Here is a 26,980-nt window from a genome sequence, read left to right on the forward strand (position 1 = left end):
GAATATATTATGCATTTTCTAATATAAGTACATACTGCGTTTTAAAAAAGAAGAGTGGTATCTTATATTTGGATTTCAAATATACCTATACCTTGTGAGTCCTGGTTGGAGGTACCAGTATAAGAAATAATAGAACCAACCTATACTTAATATTGTTTCTGGTTGTACGATATTCATATCCTCCAAACATTGTTATTCCCAAACAACCGTGGCTCCCTGAAAACCATGCTCCTAAACGATTGCTTCCTAAACCTGACTGCCAAAGACAATGACTCCTGAAAAAACACTTATCCTGAAAAACAACGAATCACGAAGAAACACGACTCCTAAACAATAATCGATCATTTCTGGTGAGACATTACTCACTTGTTCATCCAAGAAAATTCGTCTCACTCGCGAGCAACAGATTTATTAATTAAACTTTAAATTGGTTTCACAGTTTGACTCCTTGCGTTTTAGTAACATAATACAATCGAATAAAATGAAACGAGTTCCAAAAAAAAATATTATATGAATGTCTCATGTCTCAAAATTAATATAGAAAATAAATCACATTTCACACTTATCAGATGGTACTGCTCTAATTACCAAAAGTATCTTAACCATATAATCTGGTACAAACGCAGTACAAACAATTCAAAAAATCTTCAGATTTATAGAAATTTGTATTCTGGTTCTGCTATGTTCACATGAACTTAGCAGGGCCACTATATTTTTCGATTTTCTCAAATTTGAGACTGGTATAAACGAAAAGGTTTACGGCACAATCCGATACAAACGCAGTACAAACGATTTGTGCAGAAAAATCTTCAGATTTGGAGATATTTTTATTGTGGTAATGGTATGTTCACGTGAACTTAACAGGATCATTTTATGTTTCGTTTTTTTTTTTTTTTTTTTTTTTTTTTTGAATTTGAGACCGGTACAACCAACAAAACTTTTTACACTTCAACCCGCACAAACGCAAGTACAAGCGATTCGTACAGAAAAATCTTCAGATTTGTAGAAATTTTTATTGAGGTTTTGCTATGTTCACGTGAGCTTAGCACGAGCACTTAATTTTTCCATTTCTTCGAATTTGAGACCGGTATAAACGAAACGTTTTACGTTACAATTCGGTACAAACGCAGTACAAAAGATTCGTACACAAAAGTATTCAGATTTGTAGAAATGTGTATTGTGGTCCTGCTATGTTCACGTGAACTTAGCAGGACCAATTTATTTTTCGATTTGAGACCGATACAAACGAACATTTTTACGGTAAAAACACAGTACAAGCGTATGGTATGTAGATGTTTATGAATTTCAAAAGTGGTCCTGCTAAGTTCATAATCGTCTTTTATCAACGGATTATATTCTTAAGAAATGCTTAGATCAATATTGTGTTAGATCATATAGGTCATTTTTTATATAGCCTATATAAAAATCTTGATGACCTTTACAGCAAGATTATATCTCAAACCGTTCCAGTGGCATGATAAACATTCTTGAAGTTTGCAACATTGCTTAAAAATATGTTGTTTGTTTTGCAAGAACTTGTTGCAATTATTATTAACAAAAATGTTGTTCCAATGTTATAGATGGAGAAGAAAGTAACAGTTATTTTTATAATTTTAGCGGAAATAACTCAAAAAATGTCGCTCTCTCAACATTTGCACTGCATGCAACTGAATCATTTAAGATCAGTGTTTCAGCTTAGTTTCATTCTCATTAGTCTTTTCCACACTTGAGTTACTCACAAGCAGGTATTATATAAAACGCATGCACATTTTATTGTTCTTTACATGCGGAAGTCAGTTCATATTTCATAATATAAATGGAAATAAAACCAGGGGTACCGATGAACAAAGGCACATCTGGAAACCGTATGATTGCATTGAAGAATTGAAGTTTACTTTTCAAATCAGTCTAGGTTCTAACTAGAGCTCATGTGCTTATGATTGAAGTTTGGTAAGGAAAGTGCGATTCTTATGCGTACTACAAACGGACCTTAGCCTGTTAAACTGAAACTAAATTGTATGTGTACATTTACCTCACGGCAACTTACTTGGATTTTTAAATACGTTGTAGGTGATGAGGAGCTTGGTCTTGAACCACTTGACCCATTGTTCGTCCCCGAGGTTATTATAACTTATCGAAGAGGACCTATTACAGCTAAAATCAACGCCAGGAGTATTACAGTTCGTGGTTTCAAAGATGTACAAATAGAGAATCCCAGGTAAGAATTATCATGTTTAATTGCATTGATTTCGTCAAAATTTATTTTCGTGTTTCCTACATAGAAGTGTATATCACCTTCGAAATGAAACCAATCATTTACAAATGAAGCTTTTATCAAGATGAAATATTAAAATTTTATACTCATGAATGGAAGAAATACGTCCTGACAGCTGGGTGGCAATGCCTTTGGAATATAAATGTGCTTACCAAATCAGTATAATTTTGTTGATAGTAAACCATCCTTGAAGAGACTTAATTGTAGATTTGACCAGAACAAAATGTATAAATGTGATGTGTTCAAACAAAGTTAAAACGCCCGTGTGGTGAACAATTTGATGCCAAAAATATTTTATTTAGTATTTGATTTAAAATACGATTCTTATTGAGGGAAGATCAGTAAAATGCCAGTGTCACAGAGACTAAGGAGAAACGTGAATAATCGTATACACTTTTATAATTACGTTCAAAATAGTGATACTTCTATACAGTACTTTTAGATAAATTTTTAATGTGAATTGGATTTCTCGTTTGTTGCACAGAAATAGCTACGTTTCTATTTCACATAATCAATTCGTTCGTATTACCAGTGCTTATTGATTGAATTATTGTTATTTTTATAATTTAATGAGACAGTGTTTACAGTGTTTACGTATTACTGTGTTGCTGAATTTGAACTATACAAATCGTAGCCAAATCGTAGCCACACTTAACAACAAATATATTTACCATTTAAATGTTTATTAATTACAGGATAAGATTTGTCATTCACTACACACTTTCATGCGTAGCTTGATAAAAAAGGTCAAATTGTCTGTATATCCAGTTGCAAATATATGTAAAAAAAGTTTTATTTTGCATTAAAATACCTTAGATATAAAGGGTTGGACAAAAAATCTAAAACGTTTGCAAAAGTGTGAAAATCATACCTAGTATCGTTTGGGCCTCCCTTTGCGTCTAAAACAGCTTGGATCCAACGTGGAATGGACGTATACAGCTCCTGAATCGTTGTGGGTAGAATTTTGTACCATTGTTCCTCCAAAACATGCTCCAGTTCCTTAAGGGATGTCGGTGATGGGTAATGAGACCGAACAAGCCTTTCTAACTCAGACCTCAATGCCTCAATGATGTTCAGATCTGGTGATTGTGGGAACCATGGGAGGTGTAATCGCTCATGGCCATGCTCCTCAAACCATGATATCACAGTTTTTTGCAGCCTGACAGGGTGCCAAATTATCTTGGTAGATGCCATCACCATCAGGGAAAAATATCTGGGCATGGGTAGAACCTGGTCTCCCAAAATGGCCTCATACGCCTTATCATTCATCATTCCATGCAGGGCTATGATGGCATTCGCGGAAAAACACGATATCACTGCCCATATTGTAACAGAACCACCCCCATGCTTTACAGTTTGGAGCAGATAGTCTGTATCATATGTCTGCGATGGTATTCTTCATACATAAACACGACTGGTTGTTGGAAACAAGGTGAAGGTCGATTAATCGGACCACATTACGCGTTTCTACTCCTCATGAGTCCACGCCTTGTGGTCCTTGCATCACTGGATATGCCTCTTCACATTTAGTGATATGACCAGGGGTTTGGTGATAGCGGCCCTGCCATGAATTTTCATTTTATGGAGTTCCCGTCGCAATGTTTTTGATGAAACTTGGTTCTGTAGGCCGGAATTGAGTTCAGACGTAATTTTCATTGCAGTTGTCTTCTTTGTAGCTGCTTCAATCTGTTTTAGTGCCCTCCGGTCCCTATCTGACAGCATTGTCTTTCAACCACTGTTGTGCTTTCCAGACATAGTTTGCCCATAAAGGTAACCAAGAAAGTTCTGTCAATTTTTGAGGAGGTTTGTGTTCCACTGGTCGAAAGATATGCCAGGCCTTTTGTGAGGGTGTCCTGACTACGTGGACAGTGCAGAGATGGTTTAACAAGTTTACGGACAGTGAGGGCACACTCAAAGGTGCACCGCGTGAGGAAGATCATCACATTAAGATTTTCAGGCAACAATTCAGGCGAACAGTGGCAAGACATGTGAGAAACTGCGACCACAATTCAGTGTAAGTAAAAAACCATTTGGCTTCATCTCCATCAATTTCGTAAGCTCTACAAGTTGGGTCGATGGGCTCCACTGACTTGACTCCAGGCCAGAAGAAATAGCGAGCAGACATCTGTGTTTTATTGCTGTCTCATCTGAGGAAGAAGCCATATCTGGACATGGTGTTGACATGTTATGAAAAGTGGGTCTTGAACAAAGCTCTATGGTGGTATCATAATCGGTTAGCATCCCATGAACCGATTCCAAAACAGCCGAAACCAGCATTGCACCAGACGAAAGTCTTTCCGTGTGTTTGATGGACTTCCTCGCGGCATCGTGCATCAGAAACTGCTACCAGCTGGTCAGGAGATCAACGCAACTGTGTAGTGTCAGTAGTTGAGCCGTGTTCAAGAAAAACTCAAAACTCTGGAGCCAGTACTTCTGAATCGCAAAGTGGTCCTTCTTTTACAGGACAACGCTAAGCCCTATATAGTTAGGATGACCCGGGACAGCACTGTACACCTTGGATGGGAAACCCAATTACATCCGCCATACTCCCCGCACATTGTATCGTCCGATTATCACCTGTTTCATTCTTTGGAAAATCACCTTAGAGGACGCCTGTTCAAATAGCTAGTAGAGGTGCAGATTGCACTTGATATTTTTTTTTCGTTTCACGGCCCACCAACCGCGATGGAATCTTTGGTCTTCCAGAATGTTGGCAGAGGATCATCAATGCTGATGGGAACTATTTTTAATCTTCCAGGTAAGTCTTAGGTGACACATCAATGTTCGAAGGTGGTGGGTGAAAAAGCGACAGAACGTTCTTGTTTACCTTTATAATTCCAGAGGTTTGCCCATCAGTGTATATACAAGGTACTTATACCTCAAAAGGTATTTTTTATAGAACTTTTGCTTTTTCTGTCTGGCAAACTACCTAATACATTTAATTATGTGCAGCAGTTAATAAGTTCCCTTTTAATATTTCCGTCATAGCGATATAAAATAATAATAATAATAATAATAATAATAATAATAATAATAATAATAATAATAATAATAATAATAATAATAATAATAATAATAATAATATTTATTATTATTATTATTATTATTATTATTATTATTATTATTATTATTATTATTATTATTATTATTATTCCTTGTATTGTGTTCTTTAACGCTGATATGAAATACTAGAAAACATGATTTGTTGTGCATCAGAAACAAGTAGGCTATCGTCAACTAGACAAAAATAATGGAAATTCAAGTTTTAATTTTTAAAAGCGGATATGTGAGTTGTATTTCAAGTAGAATATTTTTAACTGTAACAAATCGATTAATAACAATTTTAAAGATATTAATTTTGATACCCAACAGTTTGTGTAAGTTAATATTTGTTTCAAATATGTATGTCTACATTTAAATTTTTCGAAGTGGTAAATTTGAAATTCTGTCAAGAAATGGAGATTGGAAGTTACTCAGTATATTAAGCATTTACCTTGAAAGCTCATTGAGACACATTTTACAGACGAAATACAATATCAAATTCGATATGAGTTTGTTGTGGTCATTTCTTTTTGGCCAGCATCCAGTGATTTGTAGTCTACAGTAGATTGTACTTTTCATGACCTAAGAGAACCCAAAGGGAGAAAGTAGAATTTTTCGAGGGAACATTAAATACAGTGGTTTCTATCTATATATGATATTGAAAGGGAATCATTATGTAACTTTGATGAAGTGCTGATTTAGTGAACATGAGGTTTACATTATAAGAGTTTGAATGTTTGAACGTGCTTCTTTTAATCTTTGAGACTAATGCAGAAAAGAAAATAATATATTGTGCTGTGTTGCAACTATAGATTATTTTGCAACAAATTATGATTATAGATGAATCATATTTTGCTATCCAATTTTCCATTGGTATTATATTTACATCTTGTGTACTGCCACGGAATGTAATGGAATGCCACGTACATAAAACAATAATATACATATAATATAATTGTTATATGTTATCAATTACGAAAGGTCATATTCATTATTGAATGGTATATTATCAGGAATACTGCAAGAATACGTTATCTTTTATATATTCAGTGTTAAAATTGAAGGTGAATTTCTCCTTCGTAGAATCACGTTCTTTCGCACAGGAAAAGACTTCCATTACGCAGACGTCATTCTAATTTCCTCAAAGTGTGAAAAATGAAATGAAATCTTTGAGTTTTACGTCCCACGCTTATCTCGGTTAGGTTAAAGGAGACGGTGATGATGAGTAATGAATGAAATGGTGGAATGAAGAAAGTGGGAGGAAACGAGAGAACCCCGAGAAAACCCACGCACACGGTGTTTGTCCACCACAAAGTTCACTTGGCTCTTCAAAGTGTGTAAGTGATGCTTTTCTGATAGTCTTCCAGGACAAAAGAACAGTATGAGTACAGATATGAATATTCAGCTTTCGTATCACAATGGAATCTAATCGAATTACCAATAGATATGATATTGGCACGGTAAGTGCATGAAAAAGTGAACATCGTTTCTACATTATAGGAGATACTTAGAATATTTGTAGCTTTTAGGTTTTTAGACCAGTTTCAGCCAAAGTTCTTACAGAATCATCATCATTAATACCCGTAGGCATTCTGCCATTATAACCAGGTCACTTGCCGCAACTGAGAAGCTTCCATGTCCCACGATCTTCCGGTAATATTTCAATTTCGTACGATTTCTCCGTTTTGTTATCGTCCATCAATTGTAGCCGACATTGCCTCTTCCTCGCTTAACTGCATTCATACCCTCGGGCACGTTCCTCATGTTACAGTTCCTGCTTAGTCAATGTCCCATCCAGTTTATTTTCCACTTCTCAATAATATCTAAAATTATTTCTTGTTCAGACACCACTTATGACACCCTGCAATTTGTTTTCCGCAGGATCCAACTAATTTTCTCCATTCTCCTCCACATTCACATTTTTAAAGCTTCCACATCATTTTAATAACTTTTGGGTAATATCCATGTTTCTGCTCCACACAGTGCAATGCTCTAAAAGAAATGCTTCACGAGCGTTTTTCTCAACTCTTTATTCAAGATCTTTCAAAACACACTTATTTTCCTCCTAAAGTCTTCCTTTACAATTATTGTTCTTACTTTTATTCCACGTTCACAGTTCATATCATCACTGATAATATTACAAAGGGATCGAAAAATAATCCATTGTACTATTTGTCCTCTCCTATTTGTATATTTGACACTGACAATTTCGTTCCAATCACCATAGTTTTCAACTTTGTATCATTTACTTTTATCCAATATTCTTCAGAGACCTTCCTCATGTTTTCTAACATTCTATTTATTTTCATTTTCATATTCACCCACAAGTGTCATGCCATCTGAAAACCGTACAAATCTTACTACAGAAATGCATCCTACCGCAATGCCGTCTTAATTATCTACTTTCTCTTTCATTATCTCTCCTAGGGAGATATTAAATAATATTGACGGAAGACAGCAACTCCATATACTATCTAACTCTCATCTATAATTTCCTCTCTTATTCTAACACTTAGTTGCTGGTTCGTATGTAAGTTTCTTATGAGTCTTCGGTCTTTCATTTCAACCCAAAGTAGATACGTACGAGAAACTTGAGTCCCTTGCGCAATGAACACGACATGTAAGAGAATATTGCGTTGTACCATTTCAGAGAAGATTGCACTTAAGTTGTTAATTAAATATAAAGTTGTTTTTACAGATTTGATATATGGGAAAAATATACACATTTTAGGTGGCCATTGCACGTGTACATCGCAAGTTACTATGGTACATTGGTTTTAATAAGTCGTAGAGATCAACAAGAACTTTAGGAATAATCTAAACAATGGATCAGTCTATTGCGATCTTGACCATTAATTAGTTTTTGGATCAGGAGCCAAAAAAAGGTTTGAACGGCCTTAAAATCTAGTTTTTGTATTTTCTACGGAATAAACACATCATAGTGTTAAATGATAGTTTTGGTTAGACTACATTGTATGTAGTTCTCCAGATATAAGGCGTACAAGAAAACTTTTGATTGACTGAAATATATCGGATCTTCGATCAGGTTACTAAAAATTTTTGAACGGTTCCTAATTCGAGTTTTAGTATTTTCTAAAGAATATGCACATCATAATGATTTAAGTGATATTTTGGGTTTGACTACACTATATGTAGCTCTCATGATACGAGGACTACAAGAAAATTTTTGGTTGAAATAAATTTGAATCTTTTGATAAAAAAATACATATTAAATATGCTCACGTCACTGCAGTAGGATAAAGTGAAAGAACAGAAAGATAGCGAGGTAATTGTAACAGGTGTTAGGTAAAGCACTTGAAGCCAAACTTGCCAAATACTTTGAATGCATTTTCTGTAAAATTGAAATAACATATTCGAGTTTACAGACTATTATGTCCTTTAGGCAAAGTGAGACGATGATTAAAGCAAGTGAATGATGGTGGAAAATTGGTGGATGGAGAACGTGAGGAACGGAAGTACCTCGTGAAAAAGGTGCATATGATGCTATCCATCACAAACTTACTTGGCAGGGATCGAACAAGGAATCCCACACACAAGAGCTAAGTCTTGTACTACTGAGCACTGTGTCCACTATATTTTATAAAAATTATTTATTTTAACCTAGATTCATTACACAATTTGAAAGCTTATATTACTATTATCGATATTTTAACAAACTGCTTAATAAATAAATATATTGTTTAATCACTTATCATATTATGATGGTCCATTCACACGTAGTGTTGATCTAAATATCATAGTATTTCCCTGGCGTGGAAATCCTGAAAATGAAAAGTAACCACCCAACTATACTATACCACAATGTGACAGTGATGTGTAAATCATTATGACCGTTATAATCTTATGATGAGAACCCTTTAACTATATTAGTCTATTTTATACTTTATTAGGGTGACTGTAGATGACGCATTCAACACTAGAGGAGAAGGAGTGGTCAAGTTTCCAACTCTTTATATGGAAGGCACTTATAAAACAGACAGTCGAATTGCTCTCTTTCCTATTACAGGGAAAGGACGCTTCAACATCACAGTCAGTAAGTGTTGGCAATTAAAGTTATAAGTAATATTTTTAACTAGAAATTAAATAAAATTTAATTTGCTTTCTAAATCTTGAGAACTTTAACTTGACTTGTCCTTACTATATAACAAACTTCTAACATAGCTATATGCAATTTGTTTTCTGATATTTGTCCGATTTTAGAAGATTACTGATGCAACAGATGTGTGATATGACATGCGATAAAAAAAAAATCGACATAAACAAGATTTAAGTTCCAAATCTATTATTTACTCGTGAACATTTTTAGAAAGCTCACCACTATTCTTATTATTATACTTTTAATCTATGCTATGACTAAGTATGAAACATTTTATGAAAAACATTCATACACCAGTGTGCGTTCATTTATCGGAACAAAAAGGAAAAACGATATCGAGAAGAGATTTTTGGAATATTCTCCGCCTTATAAAATATGTACTGTATCTACATCTGTATTTGTATATGTATCTACTGTATGTTATGCTAAAATTTTACGTGTTAAACCTTTGCATATTCATCTTCTTTAAATATTGATTCTCATAGACCAAGAAAAGTGTCGCATCGAGAAACAGTTTTTGTCAACAGTTCAGCGTTCCAAGAATATGTTACCTCAACTCTCTATTCAAACCGAAAGTGGTGGAACTAGACCACTTGTGTTTTCACAAAGAACCAGAAAAACAAGCATTACTTGGATTCATAATAGAGTAATCCGTCTTCTTGTGCATATCTATACATAGTAGTAAACTTTTATTATTTCCACTTTATATATTGATCTTCATAAAGTAAAAATACATACTGAGAACATTTATTGGAAACTAATTGTGTTTTCAACAAAATGTTTTTGTTTCGACCTTAATTCATGCTTCTATGATTTCTGCTCAGAAGATTGGTCAGAATAGTGAAAATGTATATATACAGAGAGGGAACTTCTTAATACGGATATATCCGTCAGAGTACTTTTCATTTCCACTTTTATCACTCTATTGAAACCGGAAATAGTATAAATATATTACTACTTCCAGTTTAACAAAATGATCACAATATACCAAAAACAGCAACAGATAACAAGAAGCAAGTTTTTGATATAGATTCAGTACCACATGATACAATCTGTAATTTCCATTTTCGATTTCACTTCTCTATTGCAACCCGAAATGGTAGATATTTTCTTAACTCCCGGTCTTAATATTGATATCCAAATGGCGAAAATTTTAATAGTAGGTGACAGACAATGTTATATACAGATTTCAAATCCGAAAAATATGTTTCACATCAGCTCTCATCTTAAACTTAAGAGTTCCTTGAGCTTCATGTTTAGCGTTTTTGACTTCGTTGCTGGAGAACCGAATTCGACTTCCGATGGGAGTTCATGTGGTTTGGATCCCACGTTAAGCTGTAGGTTCACGTGTTGCTGAAAAGGACACTAAAAATCAAAATAATCAACGATTGTTTAATGAAATCTGAGGTAGTAAAATAATAGAATTTACGGCTGCAATATTGATTCCTAAACAGTAATAACTTTATGAGAAATGAATAAACTGTTTGTAAGACAGATCACTGCAGTCATCTTCATGTGAACACGTTTTCCCTCACACATTATTCCACTATTGCAACTACAAGTTCTCAATCCGTTTCAGTATTGACTTAGCGTGGTTTGCTGTAGACCGTAGTTTTATAACCGAGAAACAAATTTAACTTGTGCTGATGTGGATTTCTTATTAATATACAATATATTAATATATTAATATGCTGTGGATTTCTTATTAATTTTTTTCTTATTAATATACAATTCATATACAGTATCTATTTCTCAAATTCAGGAGGACATTTTCCTTCACCCCTACGCTAACAGCATCCTTGGTTTGGCATTTTCATTAATTTCAGTTGAAAACTACGAACAACGCAAGTAGCAAAGTTGGTTGGCTCATAGTTGGGGATTGAGTAGGATTTGGTCAAAACTTTATGCGTTGGACGTTGCAACCCTATAAAAGAGAAACTTATTTCGGCCCAACGTTGGCTAAATGTATGGTTAGCCAAACAACTATTCGTCCGATCTTGACGTAGTGATATTAGAATTGACTATTTTTCCAACCAAGAAATAAGATACTTTAGGTTTGGCTAAATTGTCTAGGAACCGGTCGATAAGAAGCAATTTATTCACCACTCGACCACTTTGTTTTACCATTAGCTAATGGTCGGTAATTCAATCACATTTGATGGTGGTATAGTGTTTCACTGCTCATGTGCAGTTCTTCACCGCCATCTTGTGGTGTTCCAATTACGAAAACGAAAAGAAGATTTCGTCTTGTATGTAGTAAATCACTTACATGAATATCTGTACTGCCCTTTGTTGTTCTTATGTTTGAGCATATAAGAACAACAGATACCAGCACTGCTTTCATGTAACTGTTCTGAGAATATTCATAGGCTCACAAAACTGTTTTCGTGAATGAGTACAGAACACATACTATGCTATTCGTTACTTGGTATACATGACAAATGTATATCGCAAACCTTTGCTCATAACGAAAAATAAAATCCATTGGAATTCTCCCAACCAGTTATAGTTATTTATGTTATGCTGGGAAGGCTATGACATTGGTGTTGAATCAATGCACAAGGAAAACGCTAAAGTTGAAGTCAAATTGTGTTATTTTAACACCTCATATTTTGCTGTGTATTTATATAGTAATGGCCCAGATACATCGATCGACTGTATCTGCGTCATTACTATATACAAACAACAACTGTCTAAATAAATACCAGATCGGAATATTTCAGGAATATCATATAAAAATCAAGTTAGCAAACCGAGTTCATCACATACCCTGCCCCACCCACCGCGAGGACATGTTGCGGAACGTGAGGGAATTTTGCTACATTTGGTTAGGTAAACGTCAGTATTTGGATGATGAACCATCACTCAACGTCGAGGTATGGCTGGACTAACGTAGAAGGACTGGCGGGATTTAGTTGGGTGAACGAAAGCCAACATTCTCAATGTCGTTGGGATTTGGCTGTCCGAAGGTTGGGAGATGGTTTTGAATTGGTTGGGTAAACGAAGACCCAACATTTTTTTTTTTTTTTGGCTAGGAAATAGTTTAAGAGGGAAAGTGGTCAAAACTGCCAAACCTTAAGTTAAGTCACTGTTGGTATGTCGCATCGCCACCATTTTCCCAATGTTGGCCAATTGATTTTACTAGAGAACCTTGCATAGCTCAATTATGAAAACGCGAGTATTGCTTTAATGTAACTTTTGCTATTAATGCTTTTAGCGAATTGGTAATAATAAATTCGCTAATTCAATTTTGTAAAAATAACTAAATAGAAAGAGCCAATGGAAATATATATGCTTATATGAAAACACTGCATAAATATGTTTGATATGACTGCTGGTTGGTAATGTGAAGACCAATAGTTAGCTGGTGTTTATAAGTTGGAGTGGTTTGAGACGGTGTGTTAACAGTCGTGAGGCGATACGCATGCGGATTCCAATACCTTCACTGTACTATACTCGATGTTTTTGTGCAAGTATCTCCGCCGAGCAAGGTAAAAATTTAACATTGTAATCGAGTTTTTAAAGTTACAATTAATGTAGAGCTCTTACTGTTCTGTAGAAGTTCGGTGCTTTAGTTCTAGGCTATTAAAGTGTCTATAGAAAAAAAAATCCGTTTGGTCTCGAAGTTTTGACATTTTGTTATACATTCTATTGCCACCAACGTCTATTACAACCACTTTCTCTTATCTGTATTCTTAACACTACAGGACATACGAGTAAGATGTAAAAATGAAATGTTTACGACTTTTATGCTTAAATTATTTTATTTATTAAGATTTTACAGTTTTAATTTTTGAACTGTTCAGGTCCTTAATATTTGTGTTACGCATGTTAGTTTAGACCCGTCTTAAATAGACGTCGACCAACACGATTTTCCATTAGGTCGTCATTCCTTCCAACAAACTAACCCAGATGGCCCTCGTAATAAAGTATGTAACGCTATCGCCTTTCATAAGGTTGGTTCTCTTGGCCAAAAAACTGTAAGGACATTTTCTGGACATACATTCTGACTCAGATTAAGCTCGGTTTTTATCACTCACATTTGGCAAATACCGTGATGATACCTAACACCTAAATATAAGGCTGCTACTTTTCCCCTATTTCTTTCTTTCTCTTCCCTTCTCCGGTTATTATGCTTGCATAGGAACCTCATCTCTATTATTATTATTATTATTGTTGTTATCGTAGTATGCCATCTACGATAGTTCCTACTACGATATCGTTCATTCGTAACTTCATTTATTATCTGTGAAATTAGCAAACTAGTTTTCTTATTATGTTCCTGGAAGGCGGCTTCATTCACTTTTATATCGTGTTACAGTTGGATCCTGCGTTAATCTTAGAAGAAACAAGATAGTGGATTTTTTGTGTCATTTATTTATCCAATTAGTATTCTTGAATATGTAGCTCTTATAGACACTTGACTTATGTAGTATTTGTCAAATAAACTACGTTATTGTTCAATAAGTTGGCCATTCAATAAACCTTTTGTTACTTTTTGCTCATATTGACCAGATAGAAGATACTTTCAAAAGAGCCTTGGCTCGGATTATGGCGAGACTTATCGTGGTTTCGTCCCACATAGGATTAATTTCTTTTATTACGTTGTATGTAAGATAATCTCCATTGTCGAATTAGAGTAAAGTAGGGGATCCCAAAGTTAAAAATATGTCCATGAGGTTATATACCACCTTCGCAGCTGTATTTGTATAAAATGGACGAATCTTGTTAAATTTTCTTGATATGTCATAATCAATTGAAATTCTTTATGCTTTTCGACACTATGCCAATCAAATAAATCTATCTTGATTGGCACAGTGTTTGACTTGACACTGTTTACAAAAAGAAATGTAGAATGACACAACTTTGTATGTGACGTTTTTGTATTTGGTTTTAAGTTCTTTTATTATACGTGTTCTACCCCGACGTCCTATTATTTTCTGTACTTATGAGAGATAATAGAAAAAAATATAATTTCCTACAAGGTACTTAACAGTAGTATCATCTGATTTTAGGGGCGTTATCAGTTTTGAAGAGCCTCCCACACACAGCACACTTAAATGGTTTATTCGCTTGTAGTTCTGATGGTTGTTCCCTTTTGTTTTGTCTTTAATAGCAATCACTCCTACAACAAAATTGCAATATTTTCATTTGGTCAGGAAGATATTATTACTACCTATTTTACAATCCACAATGTTAATGACTTTTTTATGAAACACAATTGTCACTGTCCAAACTCATATTACATCTTTGAATGGCACAAACTACTACACAAAAAATACAGGCTGTGGACTTGAAAAATTCTCCCATTGCACTGGCATAATGCGACGTTAACACAAACAGCAACACGCTCTCATCCACCAAGGAAATAATGGGCATATAACATTGTCGAATCATTTGACGTAGGTTTGACAATGTTAAGTGCGCATTAATTAAAAGATATGCATGACCTAACTATTTCTGACAATCAGCAACTGAGGTCTGGTGATTATAACAATATTCAACGGTGAAAGCTGGCAATACAAAGTCAACTTCCAATTTTCAACAGTCCAGAATGGTGGTAATCTCATTTCCAACTTTCACAGTAACATACACATATGTCGGTATATATATGTATCTACATTTCAAAGCAAATAAGTTACAGTATATTATTATTATCAATTGATAAGTTGAACTTTCAGTTTATATTAAGCGTAATTATACACAGCAATGCAACACAGATCATTTTCTCTGAAAAATTGTGTTTACCTTATTATCTGCAGGGACCGCTGCTGCTTAATGACAGAGCACTTGCCTCTGATTGGAGGTGTTCATCGTTAGTTTCTTGCTTGCACCAAGTTGGTTTTGTGGTGAACACATACTAAGTGTGAATTTTCCTGTTGTTCTCTTTATACCACTTTCTGAATTCCAACATTTTAACTAATACGAATCGCCATCATTTCCATCAGCCTCACTGCATAATCTTTGCAAGTATAATTTAAAATAAATTTTCATCTCCTAAATATTTATATAAACTCAGCTTTCCTGTACTTAAGATCGGATAATATCTAATTTCTTTTGTTATTAACGTCTTTTTTGCGGTAACATAATCTTTGTGTGTACACAACATTGTTATTGCGTGTAGTCTGTGCTGGTAACTGTTAAAGATAATCTTTTATGAAGTTAATCAGTAAGATGAGAAGATCTTTTGGGGGTTAATCAATAACAAGGTTGTGCTCACCACACGAACTGTGTATTCAAGGATAACACTGAATTTCCTGATCACACTCTTACTTATACTTATCTTTAACCTATTAGGGTTTGTATTTAATTATTCTCTGACCACAAAAGTACAAGTAGGACAATATGTAGACACTAAATCACATAGAACTCTGACCACTATGGTCTATAGGAAATACAGTTGCACGCGACTACAACCAATCCTACAATTTACAATTCTTGTGCACTTGCCAAAATGTAAGAGAATACTTTTAGCGGAAGTTGTATGCTGTTCCGGACAATGGTTTCCAACTGTATGGCTAGTTGTCCACAACAGTAGTTTTTGGAGCAACGAATTTCCTATGTAATTCCGATATTTCAATCTACTAAGAGAACTTTCCTATTTTGCTGTATCTCTAAGAGCTAATATTATGCTCACCAATTCTGACGTCTCTTTTGCACGCACAAACGGTAGCAAATTATTGATGCTGTTAATTGGGCAAAAATATAATTGCTGCTCGTGGTCCGTATTTTGGATTTAAATTTTGATTTTCTATTCAGCAACGGATGAGAAGAAGAAACATGTGTTAGTTAACCACTTGAAAAGAACTATTCTAGAGCTGAAAATTTCTGAGTATTCATTATGCACAGACGATGTATTTGATAATATTTAAATCTGTATAATTATAATGACACATGCTTCATTAGAATCTTGACTAGTTGTTTTTTTTTTTGTTTTTTGTGGCGATACATTTATGCGAATACGGAACGTATTTCTCAATATTTGCTAAAATATGAAAAACGGACAAATACAGAAAATGTCTTCAAAACTTTTTCACTGCCTACGGTATTTATTCTTATTGCAAATATAAAAATACATTTAATTTCAAGGATATAAATGATATGAAGATGAGAGAAAATAGACGTTTTTCATTCTCCAGCAGTTTGTTTTCATATGTATCTGCTCGAACTACCTTTAATTGTCCTAATGCAGTTTATTTTGAATATTCTAGAAGCATAAAATCAACTCGTGTTTATCTTCATTCATGAAATTGGTAACATCTTTCTTAAATTGTAATTCTACATGTATATATTGTTTTCAAGATTTAATAAAATATGCAGATTGTTGCTTTATTCTTGAAACCTGTAACATTCAAACGCATAATTTATAATTAGTCAAACTATGTAAATATTAAACTAAAACTTCATTTCTTGGGTAATTCTGAACTTTTAGAGCTTAGGATATTTCGACAAGTGTACAGAGATAAACATCTTGGAGGTATAAACTACTCCTCCAAATTAATAAAATTGTATCTTGTTTTGATATAGGATTACTAGTGTATCTAATAAAATAATATAGAAAAGATTTCTAGTGCAATGGATAATATTCCATTCTCGTAATAAGATTTATGAAAAATTGCATTTTCGTATGTTTCGTATGCATTTTATTTCATGTTCATGAATCGTTCAATTTCGTGGCAAAGATTCCAGCAGTTAGCGATCAATAAAAAATATCAGTAAGCTCAAAATCTTACGTGCAGCGATCAATTTTCTTTGATGAATCTATAAGATTTCAGAGCCACGAGGGAAAATCTAGTTCGTGAGCAAAGGGGACCAAATTCTTTTTTTTTTTTTCACAACGAGCCCAGTAGGAATAATAATAATAATAATAATAATAATAATAATAATAATAATAATAATAATACTTCTGTTATAATCCAATATTATTTAAGTTTAGAAACAAAACATTTCTACTTAGTTCAAGAAGTGATTCGATTTCTAATTTTCAGTACAGAAATCAAAAACTGTCAGAAATATATTTTAGAATATTAGGATTTAGAATGTATATAATATCATATACTGCTTCTGTAAATCATTTTTTAAACAAGGAGTGAAATATTCATTGTTTGATACAACTTACAATTAGGTAAATCAACCGAAATGAAGCAGTTTTTTTTTCTTGTCTGTAAGAAATATCCTTTCTGAGTGCTCTTTACACCGTCTCAAATCAATTATTCCCGTTGGGGAAAAATCTTCTGTCCAGAATATTCTCGTAAAATACATCCAAAAGAAAGAAAAAATCATATTTTCAAATATAAAATCGAGAATTAAGAAACTTCTGTTTCGAATATGTTTTGCTTACGTTAGTGATCACTTTTCCCCATAAGGGAAAACCGCCCGACAAATGATTTAAGTTCTCTTAGTTGGCAGAAGGTTATAGAGGCATAGACCTACTATGTATAGTAGAACTTATACTATTATAGTGTGTTCGATTCTGCTCTTCCTGAAATCAAATCCGATACCCCGTACACAAAATACACCTTTGCAACTAAATTAGACAAAATTGCTTCAGATCCAACTCCACGTAAGCCCCAACTTCCGACTTGTAAATTGCTGCTAATTTTACTATCATTCAGTTTTAACGGTCGTAAAATCTAGTTAATTTGATGATGTATTTGTATAAAATTTGTTTTTTGAAAATGTATGAGAAAATGTACGCATGTTTCTCTGGTTTGTGATTGCCTGTAGAAATATATATTTCCTCTCTATTAATTAATGTTTTGATTTAGTGGCCTAAGAGTCGCCAATGATGGATGTTTACTCCTTTTGCCCCTGTTCTGAATTATAACTCGATAAGGGCGGGTAAGTTATAGATACAATGGGTAGATAGTAGAGTGTGTACACTTTCTTGAATCCTTTTACATCCGTCTCGCTGGTCCAACTGCAAGTGCATGCGACATCTATACACGTGTTCCCAGTGACAAAAATGACAGTCATTCACTTTAATTAATCTGTTTCCTTTAGTCTAAAGGGCATAACCGTGAAATACTAAATTAAAGAGAAAAACGTTTCATTTCAAATATCTTTGGGTTATTTTCTTTCGAGATAAGACCTTTAAAAAACTTTTCATTTTTTTTCTTAATATCGTTGGTAATTTAGCTGTGAGAAAATGTTTTCTGGGCTCATATCCATCTAGTCGCTATCGTTTCATGTAAACGAATGACATATTTCCTATATATAGTGTTTGTTTGTTAATCCTAAGCACGCTGGGAGTGCTACAGGTGTATAATGTGTCTTTCAGCATCGAGATAATTGAGAGGTGGTGTTACAATTTAACTTGTTCCATACCATTGGCTCCCTTTTGGAAATTCTCCCAACTGAAGTTAAGAAATGTATCTTAATTACAACATATATCGGAGACAGGGATCATGTTATTTCAATTTAATAAAAGCAATGTTCTTTCAATAATTTCTTATTCCCTTGATGGAGAATGACTATATTTAGAATACTGTCTATGCTAGCTTAATATTTTATTGATTATATATTATATCCACTTACAGGCGATGTTGTTGTGCCAGCGTCTGCTGAAGGAGTTCCAGTGACGAAGAAAGGAGTAACATATATCAAAGCTCAAAACATGCGAGTGAAACCAGAAATTGGGGATATGAAAATCTACTTCGATGGACTATTTGGAAGAGAGGGATTTTTTAGTAAGTTTGGTACATTACTTTCTAGTAGATATAGCAGAACGAGTAATACTATATCCGTCATTTAGTGCGTATGTTTATGATCGTATTTAATTTGTATACTAATCTATTTTATTTTTACTGTTATTAATGTTATGGATTATCACACTTAATGAAGTAATTCGTTGTTGATTGAGTTCTTGATGAAGAAAGCCTAGTTAACACATAATACTTAAATTCCTCATTTTGTTTCTCTGTTGCGTATTGACTTAGTTACCAACAACAAATTTATATAGTAAATATTATTATTATTATTATTATTATTATTATTATTATTATTATTATTAATAATAATAATAATAATAATAATAATAATAATAATAATAATAACGGGTTAAGTACGGAAAGATATGTTTTAGGACAAATTTTGTCTTCTAATATTGCACATTGCAATAAAATTATAATGTCTTCGTACCGCGTAATAAGAAAGATTGAAAGTTCAAGGAAGCAATGGTTCATTATTAGCTTTGATATTGAATTATTTACTCGGTCTTCTTTGAAGATTTTACATCGTTACATTTAAAACTTTAGGTGCTATGAAGCCCTTGGTATATCACAATATTACGCTCTGTACATTTAAGAATAACACTTTTAAGATGCAGTTTGATCCCAGTTTGCGCCAAGTGAGCTTGGTGGTGGACAAAACCGTGTGCGTTGGTTATCTCGGGGTTGTCCCGTTTCAGCCCACTTGCTTCCTTCCACCATTTCCTTCATTTCAAATCATAACTATCTCCTTCAGTCTAGGCGGCTTAAACATGTGACATAAAACTTAAATACCTCACTTTTAATATACAATTCATATTCACGAATTGAAAATAGAAGAAATTCGTTACAGTAAAAAAAGTTTTACTTAGCTAGAAAACTAGAATGAAGTGTTTCTCTGAATAATAATAATAATAATAATAATAATAATAATAATACTAATAATAATAATAATAATAATAATAATAATAATAATGAAATTACATGCCCAGAAAATGAAAAAGAGTTATAATATACATAAAACACAAAAATATGTAGCTCAGTGGTAGAGTGTTCACGTCTGGTGCAGGGGTTCTCTGTTTGATCCCAGCTTGCGCCGAGTAAACTTTGTAGTGGACAAACATCATGTGCGTGTATTTTCCTGGGGTTCTCTCGTTTCCTCACACTTTTTCATACCACCATTTCATTCATCTCTCATCAACACCGTCTTCTTTATCCTAACTCGCATAACCGTGGGGTGTTCAATAGGGTGATTCAAAAAACACTTCTTTCGAAAATGGCTTACGTCTAGTGCTAAGTTTTCGCGAAATTGTATTAATAAGTGTGCGAAATTTGAACTCGATCGGTGAAAGTCTTGATGTGCAACAACAGGCCTAAAGTGTAAAAAAAAATTTAAAAAAATACTTTCGATGAAAATGTTAAAAAATAGTATTTTTATCTATTGATGATATTTTGCATGTAAGTAATATCTAAATTATATAAACATTGCTGCAAATAATAATAGGTTCCATTGCCAAACCTCTTTGGCCGAATCTTATATATAAGCTTAAGTCAAAATATGAGAAGGATAGGCTAAATTGTGCATATCCGACATGCATTTTGAATTGAAATATAGAGCTTTGAAGTACGTTAAAATATATTTTGTTTTGGAAGTGGGCGTATTAGTATTCAATAATGCATTACACTACTCAGGCCAGAGGACCTAGCTGTAAACTCACAGACACTAACTTATCTGAAAAACTTTTCACTTCTAGCACAATGATATTTAACAATTACGTCACCTTGTTAATTTAAAGAAACTGTTATGCCAAGAAAACAAGAAGGGCGAATCTAATTTGCTTCGGCATTGGAACACCGCAGAAACTTATTGAAGTGCAATTGCCAACAGTTTCATCTGTCATAAAACATTTTTTGTGAGAGACAGAGATTATATGAGAGTTCAATACTCAGAAGGATCCATCTGCCAAAGAAATAGCTAAATCAATTGACAGAAAAGTAACACAGATTTGGAATAAGGATTCGAGTGACGAAGGTGCTATCTTAAGAGAACAAATTATCATAGCTCAAATATCGGATTATCATTCAAAAATTCGTCAGCTTCAAAAGTCGTTGAAAAGGACATACAATGCTTTCAAGTTGGCTGATTATCAGATGATGGCTAATAACACTTTGTTTGATATTGCTAAGTGCAAGTGTGTCATTCCACTTGTTCATTGCAATTGTGGTAAAAGAATTCGGTTCTTTTCTTGAAAAGACCCTTCTTGATTGACCAGTCGGGACTGGTCGTAATAGATGGAACGTTCATTAATACGAAACGGAGTACCATCTCAAAAAGCATCTTTGAAATACACAAATGCACACAAATGAACTTCCCTTGTGGCACATCGGTGAATGATGGAAAAATTGCTGGACATACTACATTCGCAGGACCAACTGGAGCGACGCTACAAAACTGCAACGGTTTCATCCTGTGCTAGTGTCTTTGACTGCTGCCTTACCAGAAGAGAACCTAAGTTCCAACCAATACTATTTTCTCTGCATCTGTAAAGTTGTTTCAACCTGTTCTTGCGACACTGGACTGGCTGAGAGGCATTCTGGGAAGACACATGATGCTAGATAGCTGACAACTGCTAATAGAATACTACGTCTGTACGTTGCAAGGGAGAATACGTCTGAAACGTTGCAGAGATTCGTCCAGTACATTATGAAGGTGTACGCTCATCTTTGGTTTTGCATCAAGAATAAAAAATCCTACACCTATGATTTCTTTTGTCTGCTTCCCGCTGCATTAGTGACAAGTGCAGAAAAATTAAACGAACTTGTGTTGAAGAGAAACGTCTTGTTTGCCCACCTGGAAAGCCTTCCTCTCACAGTGACTTCTGATAACGACTCAAACTTAAAAGCACAATCTTTAAGTTTTTAATTTCCAAAATTACCCGAGAAGACAGTTTCAAAAATTGTGGTTGACCCAGGCAACTATGTCGATATTATTGATTGGTCTAACTTGGAAGCGCCAATTGTCTGATCCACCATTGATACGACACTTAAGAGTGAAACTGTTAGGTTAAATTACTTAATCGGAAATCTTTATATAGTATCTAGATCACTTCGTTTGTATCAATCATACTACAACAGTAATCTACACAAAATCAATACTTATTCAATCTTCTTGAATCTTGTTTATTCTTTATCTGTACCTTTATCCTAGTTGCACATAAATCTCTTAAAACATATTACTCATCATTATCCTATCTTCTTGTAATCTTGAAATCATAAATCATATCTTACATAACATCCATAATCTATATCTTCGTAAAATCTTGTAACTTTCTATTTGCACATACTCATGCCCAAATTACCTTAGGAACGGCTAGTGCACATTTTTTAAACTCTTTTTATCTATGTATTCTTATATTCTAACATTCTCCCCTCTTTACAAAATAAGACTTATACCTTGAAACCTAATCTAACATCTTATGTAATCTTATATATCTTGTAGCCTAATCTAACAACTTACAACATAATCTAACCACTTGCAACTGAAACGTATCACAGAAACAGAAATCAAATCAAAGAAATCTAGGAATCCTCCGAATAATCTTCGTTTCCTTTCCATCTTCTAAACTTCCTTCTTCTTTGTTGCGCCTGCCATCTCTCCTGCAGAAAATCTATCTGTGCCTGCATGCACTTTTCTTTCTCCATCAGCTGAGCAAGAATTACGTCACGCTCTTGCAGCTCCTCCGTCCACGAAGTGTTCTTGCCGGCTTCCACAGAATCACAGTTCTTCTCCTTGCTATCAGACTCTTTCCGATGATCTCGTGACCTTTTCTTGTACCACCAATTGGCCCAACAATGTTTAACTCTCTTGGGAGAATTCGTGTGCTTATCCTCTAAAACTCCTATATCTGGGTAGTTCGGTACCTCTACTTCATGCAGCTCTGACATATGCCCTTGTAATCCGTCGGTTGCCACTGTTGCCAACCCAATCCTGTCTTGCTGTTGATCCGTGCATTTGGTCCTGTCACGCTGTTCATCCTTGCACTGTGAATTCTCTTGGTTCCACTGATCATACCACAATATGTCCGTCATGCCATAGTGTGGATCACAATCAGAAAGTGTGCGTTCCTCTTCCGTATCACAAAATATGTGATCTAATTTCAGCTGATTTGCCATTTCAACTAGTTCGTCCTGTTCTGACTTCCTGATGGTATTTTCAGAGGCTTCAAAAGTGTCATATTGACAGGCTAATGCAAAATGATTCCTACGTCCACATTTAAAACATTGTTTTCCCCACGCAGGACAAGCTCCTCTCTTGTGTTGTAATCTACAGAAACTACACCGAGCAGGAAATTTCGGTGACGATCTTGGAGATGAAGATGATTTTGGAGATGCTGAAGTGGAACTAGACCCATGCCGCTCGTTAACTTTTGCAAAACGATTTTTTGTCGGATGCACCATATTTATACCAGACTCTGGTTTAGGCTTATATAACCTCAACTGTTGTTCGGTGCTTTCCATAGTTAACGCAATGTCTATAGCTTGCTGGAAAGTCAAATCTTTTGTGTTTAACAGCTTACGCCGAATCGCTTCATCAGTGACTCCAAACACAAACTGGTCTCGAAGATTCTCATCCAAGCAACAAGTGTAGCCACAAAATGATGATTGCTTTTTTAGATCTAGTACAAAGCTATTAATAGACTGATAAGGCTTCTGCTTCATGCTGTGGAATTGAAATCTCTCCGAAATAACATTCACTTTTGCTGCATAATATGTTTTCATAGCTGTCTTGATTTCTTCATATGACTTTTCTGATGGTGAATTTGGCCAACACATATTACAAATTTGCTCATACACTTCGGAACCAATAATAGCAAACAAAGTTGAGACCTTTCTGTCATCTGGGATTTGTGTGGCTATACATAAATGTTCAAAACGATCCAGATATGCTTGCAGGTGATCGGTTTCACAGTTGAAAGGTGGAAAACTTGGCAATGAAGACATTGTGTATCCTAGCTCTCTCTTTTAATCCTTCAATACAATCTGTTAACTTTAATTCTTCTTGGATCAATACTGGTATCCTAGAGCTTGAATCATGTCCTACCGTAGACTGCGCCAGATTGTTAGGTTAAATTACTTAATCGGAAATCTTTATATAGTATCTAGATCACTTCGTTTGTATCAATCATACTACAACAGTAATCTACACAAAATCAATACTTATTCAATCTTCTTGAATCTTGTTTATTCTTTATCTGTACCTTTATCCTAGTTGCACATAAATCTCTTAAAACATATTACTCATCATTATCCTATCTTCTTGTAATCTTGAAATCATAAATCATATCTTACATAACATCCATAATCTATATCTTCGTAAAATCTTGTAACTTTCTATTTGCACATACGCATGCCCAAATTACCTTAGGAACGGCTAGTGCACATTTTTTAAACACTTTTTATCTATGTATTCTTATATTCTAACAGAAACAAGTACAAGATAACATATACTCAGCATCTTATCCGGGAGAAGATATCACTTGTTTTCCTGTTTATACACAAGGAGTCAAAGACATGTGAAAATTGTGACGGAGGCAGTAGAGTCAGTGGGTAGCAAAGAAGAGCGGCATAGATTTATTTTGTCAACTCTTAAATCTTCTTACCACATTCCCGATTTTCCACTAAGATAGAGTACAAAACTACTACATAGAAACATAGCAACTGGTTGAACATTGCATAGTAAACCAATATATGTAATTAACTTTATGTAAGGGTGTATGAGAGGGCAGAACTCAACCTGTAGCCACCTCCTCGTGGTAAGTTATGGGTAATTCTCCAAAATAAAAATGTTTTTTGTTTCTTTTTGAAAATAAGAGAAGAGATGCAGACGAAGCATTATAAGCCTTACGAGTTGTCAAAATGAATGCGCTTTAAGTTCATCGGAACAAGAAACGTAATAAAGACATATATACACATTTCATTTATGTTAGGCAAATTTCGGCAAAACCTTCGAGCTCATTAATATTATTTGTAGCATTCTTTATAACATTAAGATATGACCTACATGCGAAATACCATCAGAAAAGAAATGTTTTTTTTTCTTTTACAGAATTACTGTTTTTAAATGTTTCTTAAACTTTAGGTCCCATGCGACACCTCAAGACTTTCACCGGTCGAGCTCAAATTTGCACACTTCTTATTTATCCAATTTCGCCAAAACTTAGCACTAGCTCTAAGCCAATTTTCCAAAAAAAGTGTCTTTTCGAAACACCCTAATATGCCCAACTTAAAGATTTCGTTTCATTTTTCCCGTAAATGCGTCCAGTTCAAATCATTATTTCATCTGTCCATCCTAAAGAAGAAGGAAATTTTACATTAACACGTATTTAATCTCAACAGTTTGACCCTTCATATACAAAAATGTGCATGTTCTAATTATAATATAATCATAACTCAGTATATTATAGTCATAAGCAGATTTGAAAAATTGCTTCAAATTCAACAATGCGGAGTCAGAAAAAGTATAATTTCGTTGCTTTTGGTTGATTTTATGGCACGGCATATTCTGGGACACGAATTAATATTTAGACGTATCAATAATTTCCTGGAACATGAATATAATGTTTTGTATCAATATTTTCAATTCAGCTTTATTGAATTGATTAAATTATTTTTTAATTTTTCCACCAGACAAAGAAATTTCACTTCAACTAACCAGAGATTAAACAGAAAAAATAAATATGAACACTTATTGTTTCTTATTCCAGATGAGTTAGCTGTTACCTTTGCCAACACCTTCTGGGATATCTACTATCGAGAATTTTCGAAGTCTCTCGAAGAGAATTTCAATAGAATATTGGTCGATGTTGCAAACAGATATGGTCTGATATTCCCTGCAGAAGAACTGTTTCCAAAATGAGATATCTTCGTGCAGTGGAAGAAAACTGAATTACGCGGTATACTACTAGTAGGTACTAAAGAATAAATTTAAATCGTGTGATTTAACAGTTATGAAACTGATCTTGTATACCTCAAATTTGCATTTTAGTTTCAAATAAACAACTTTTAAAAATATTATATCTTAATTTATTGTACATATCTTATCCAGAATATTACCTACCAGGCAACAATTGACCTTGTCTAATTTTGAGAAGACGTCCCAGAAATCATGTATTATCTGAAACAGTGTATCAGAACAGTTTCTACTTGAAAAACTGCAATTCTGTGTTATAACTTGTCACGAAAATATTGTCTTAGCTTGTTTCGCTTGCTACCGAACTGCAAACTTTATACACACTATAATAACTATCTATAAACTTGTTTGTTTATTACAGCAATTTAAAAAACTACTTTAAGTGAAATTATTACTCCCGTTTGCAACCCCGAATAAAAATTGGCCTTTTTGTACAATTCCCGGACTTCCCATTCAATCAATATAGACCCAAACTCTAAAATATTTATGCAACGTATATTGCAATTAATGATATATGATGAAGTGTACAACTTCCTGTGTCTTCAGTGCAATACGCAATGAGACCTATGAAATTCTAGTTATAGATTAAAAACATCTGTTTTACAGGACGATGCCATATATATATATATATATATATATATATATATATATATATATATATAGATAGATAGATAGATAGATAGATAGATAGATAGATATAGATAGATAGATAGATAGATAAATAGATAGATAGGTAGAAAGATAGATAGAGAAATATTCTAAAACACTCAGGGAAAGTGAGAAATGGATATGGACGCAGTATCTATTGCTGTCTTAAGATTACGTTACGTTCCATCCTTTAACTCTCTTTGAACACACACCACCAAAGA

General features: G+C 34.1%; 1 protein-coding gene across 1 annotated transcript in view; it reads left to right on the forward strand.

Moving 5' to 3' along the window:
• The window catches only part of LOC145691969 (protein takeout-like), a 42,397-nt gene extending 16,192 nt beyond the window's left edge, over positions 1–26,205 (forward strand). Inside the window, exons 3-6 of the mRNA XM_081767267.1 lie at positions 2,071–2,218; positions 9,229–9,371; positions 18,974–19,123; positions 25,906–26,205. Of these exons, the coding sequence (XP_081623393.1) occupies positions 2,071–2,218; positions 9,229–9,371; positions 18,974–19,123; positions 25,906–26,057 (593 nt within the window). The 3' untranslated portion in view covers positions 26,058–26,205. The remainder of the gene's footprint in view (positions 1–2,070; positions 2,219–9,228; positions 9,372–18,973; positions 19,124–25,905) is intronic.
• The last annotated feature ends 775 nt before the right edge of the window (positions 26,206–26,980 follow it).

Source organism: Thermobia domestica, chromosome 8 (genome assembly GCF_964235325.1).
Source record: "Thermobia domestica chromosome 8, izTheDome1.hap1.1, whole genome shotgun sequence".
Taxonomy (NCBI): Eukaryota; Metazoa; Arthropoda; class Insecta; order Zygentoma; family Lepismatidae; genus Thermobia; species Thermobia domestica.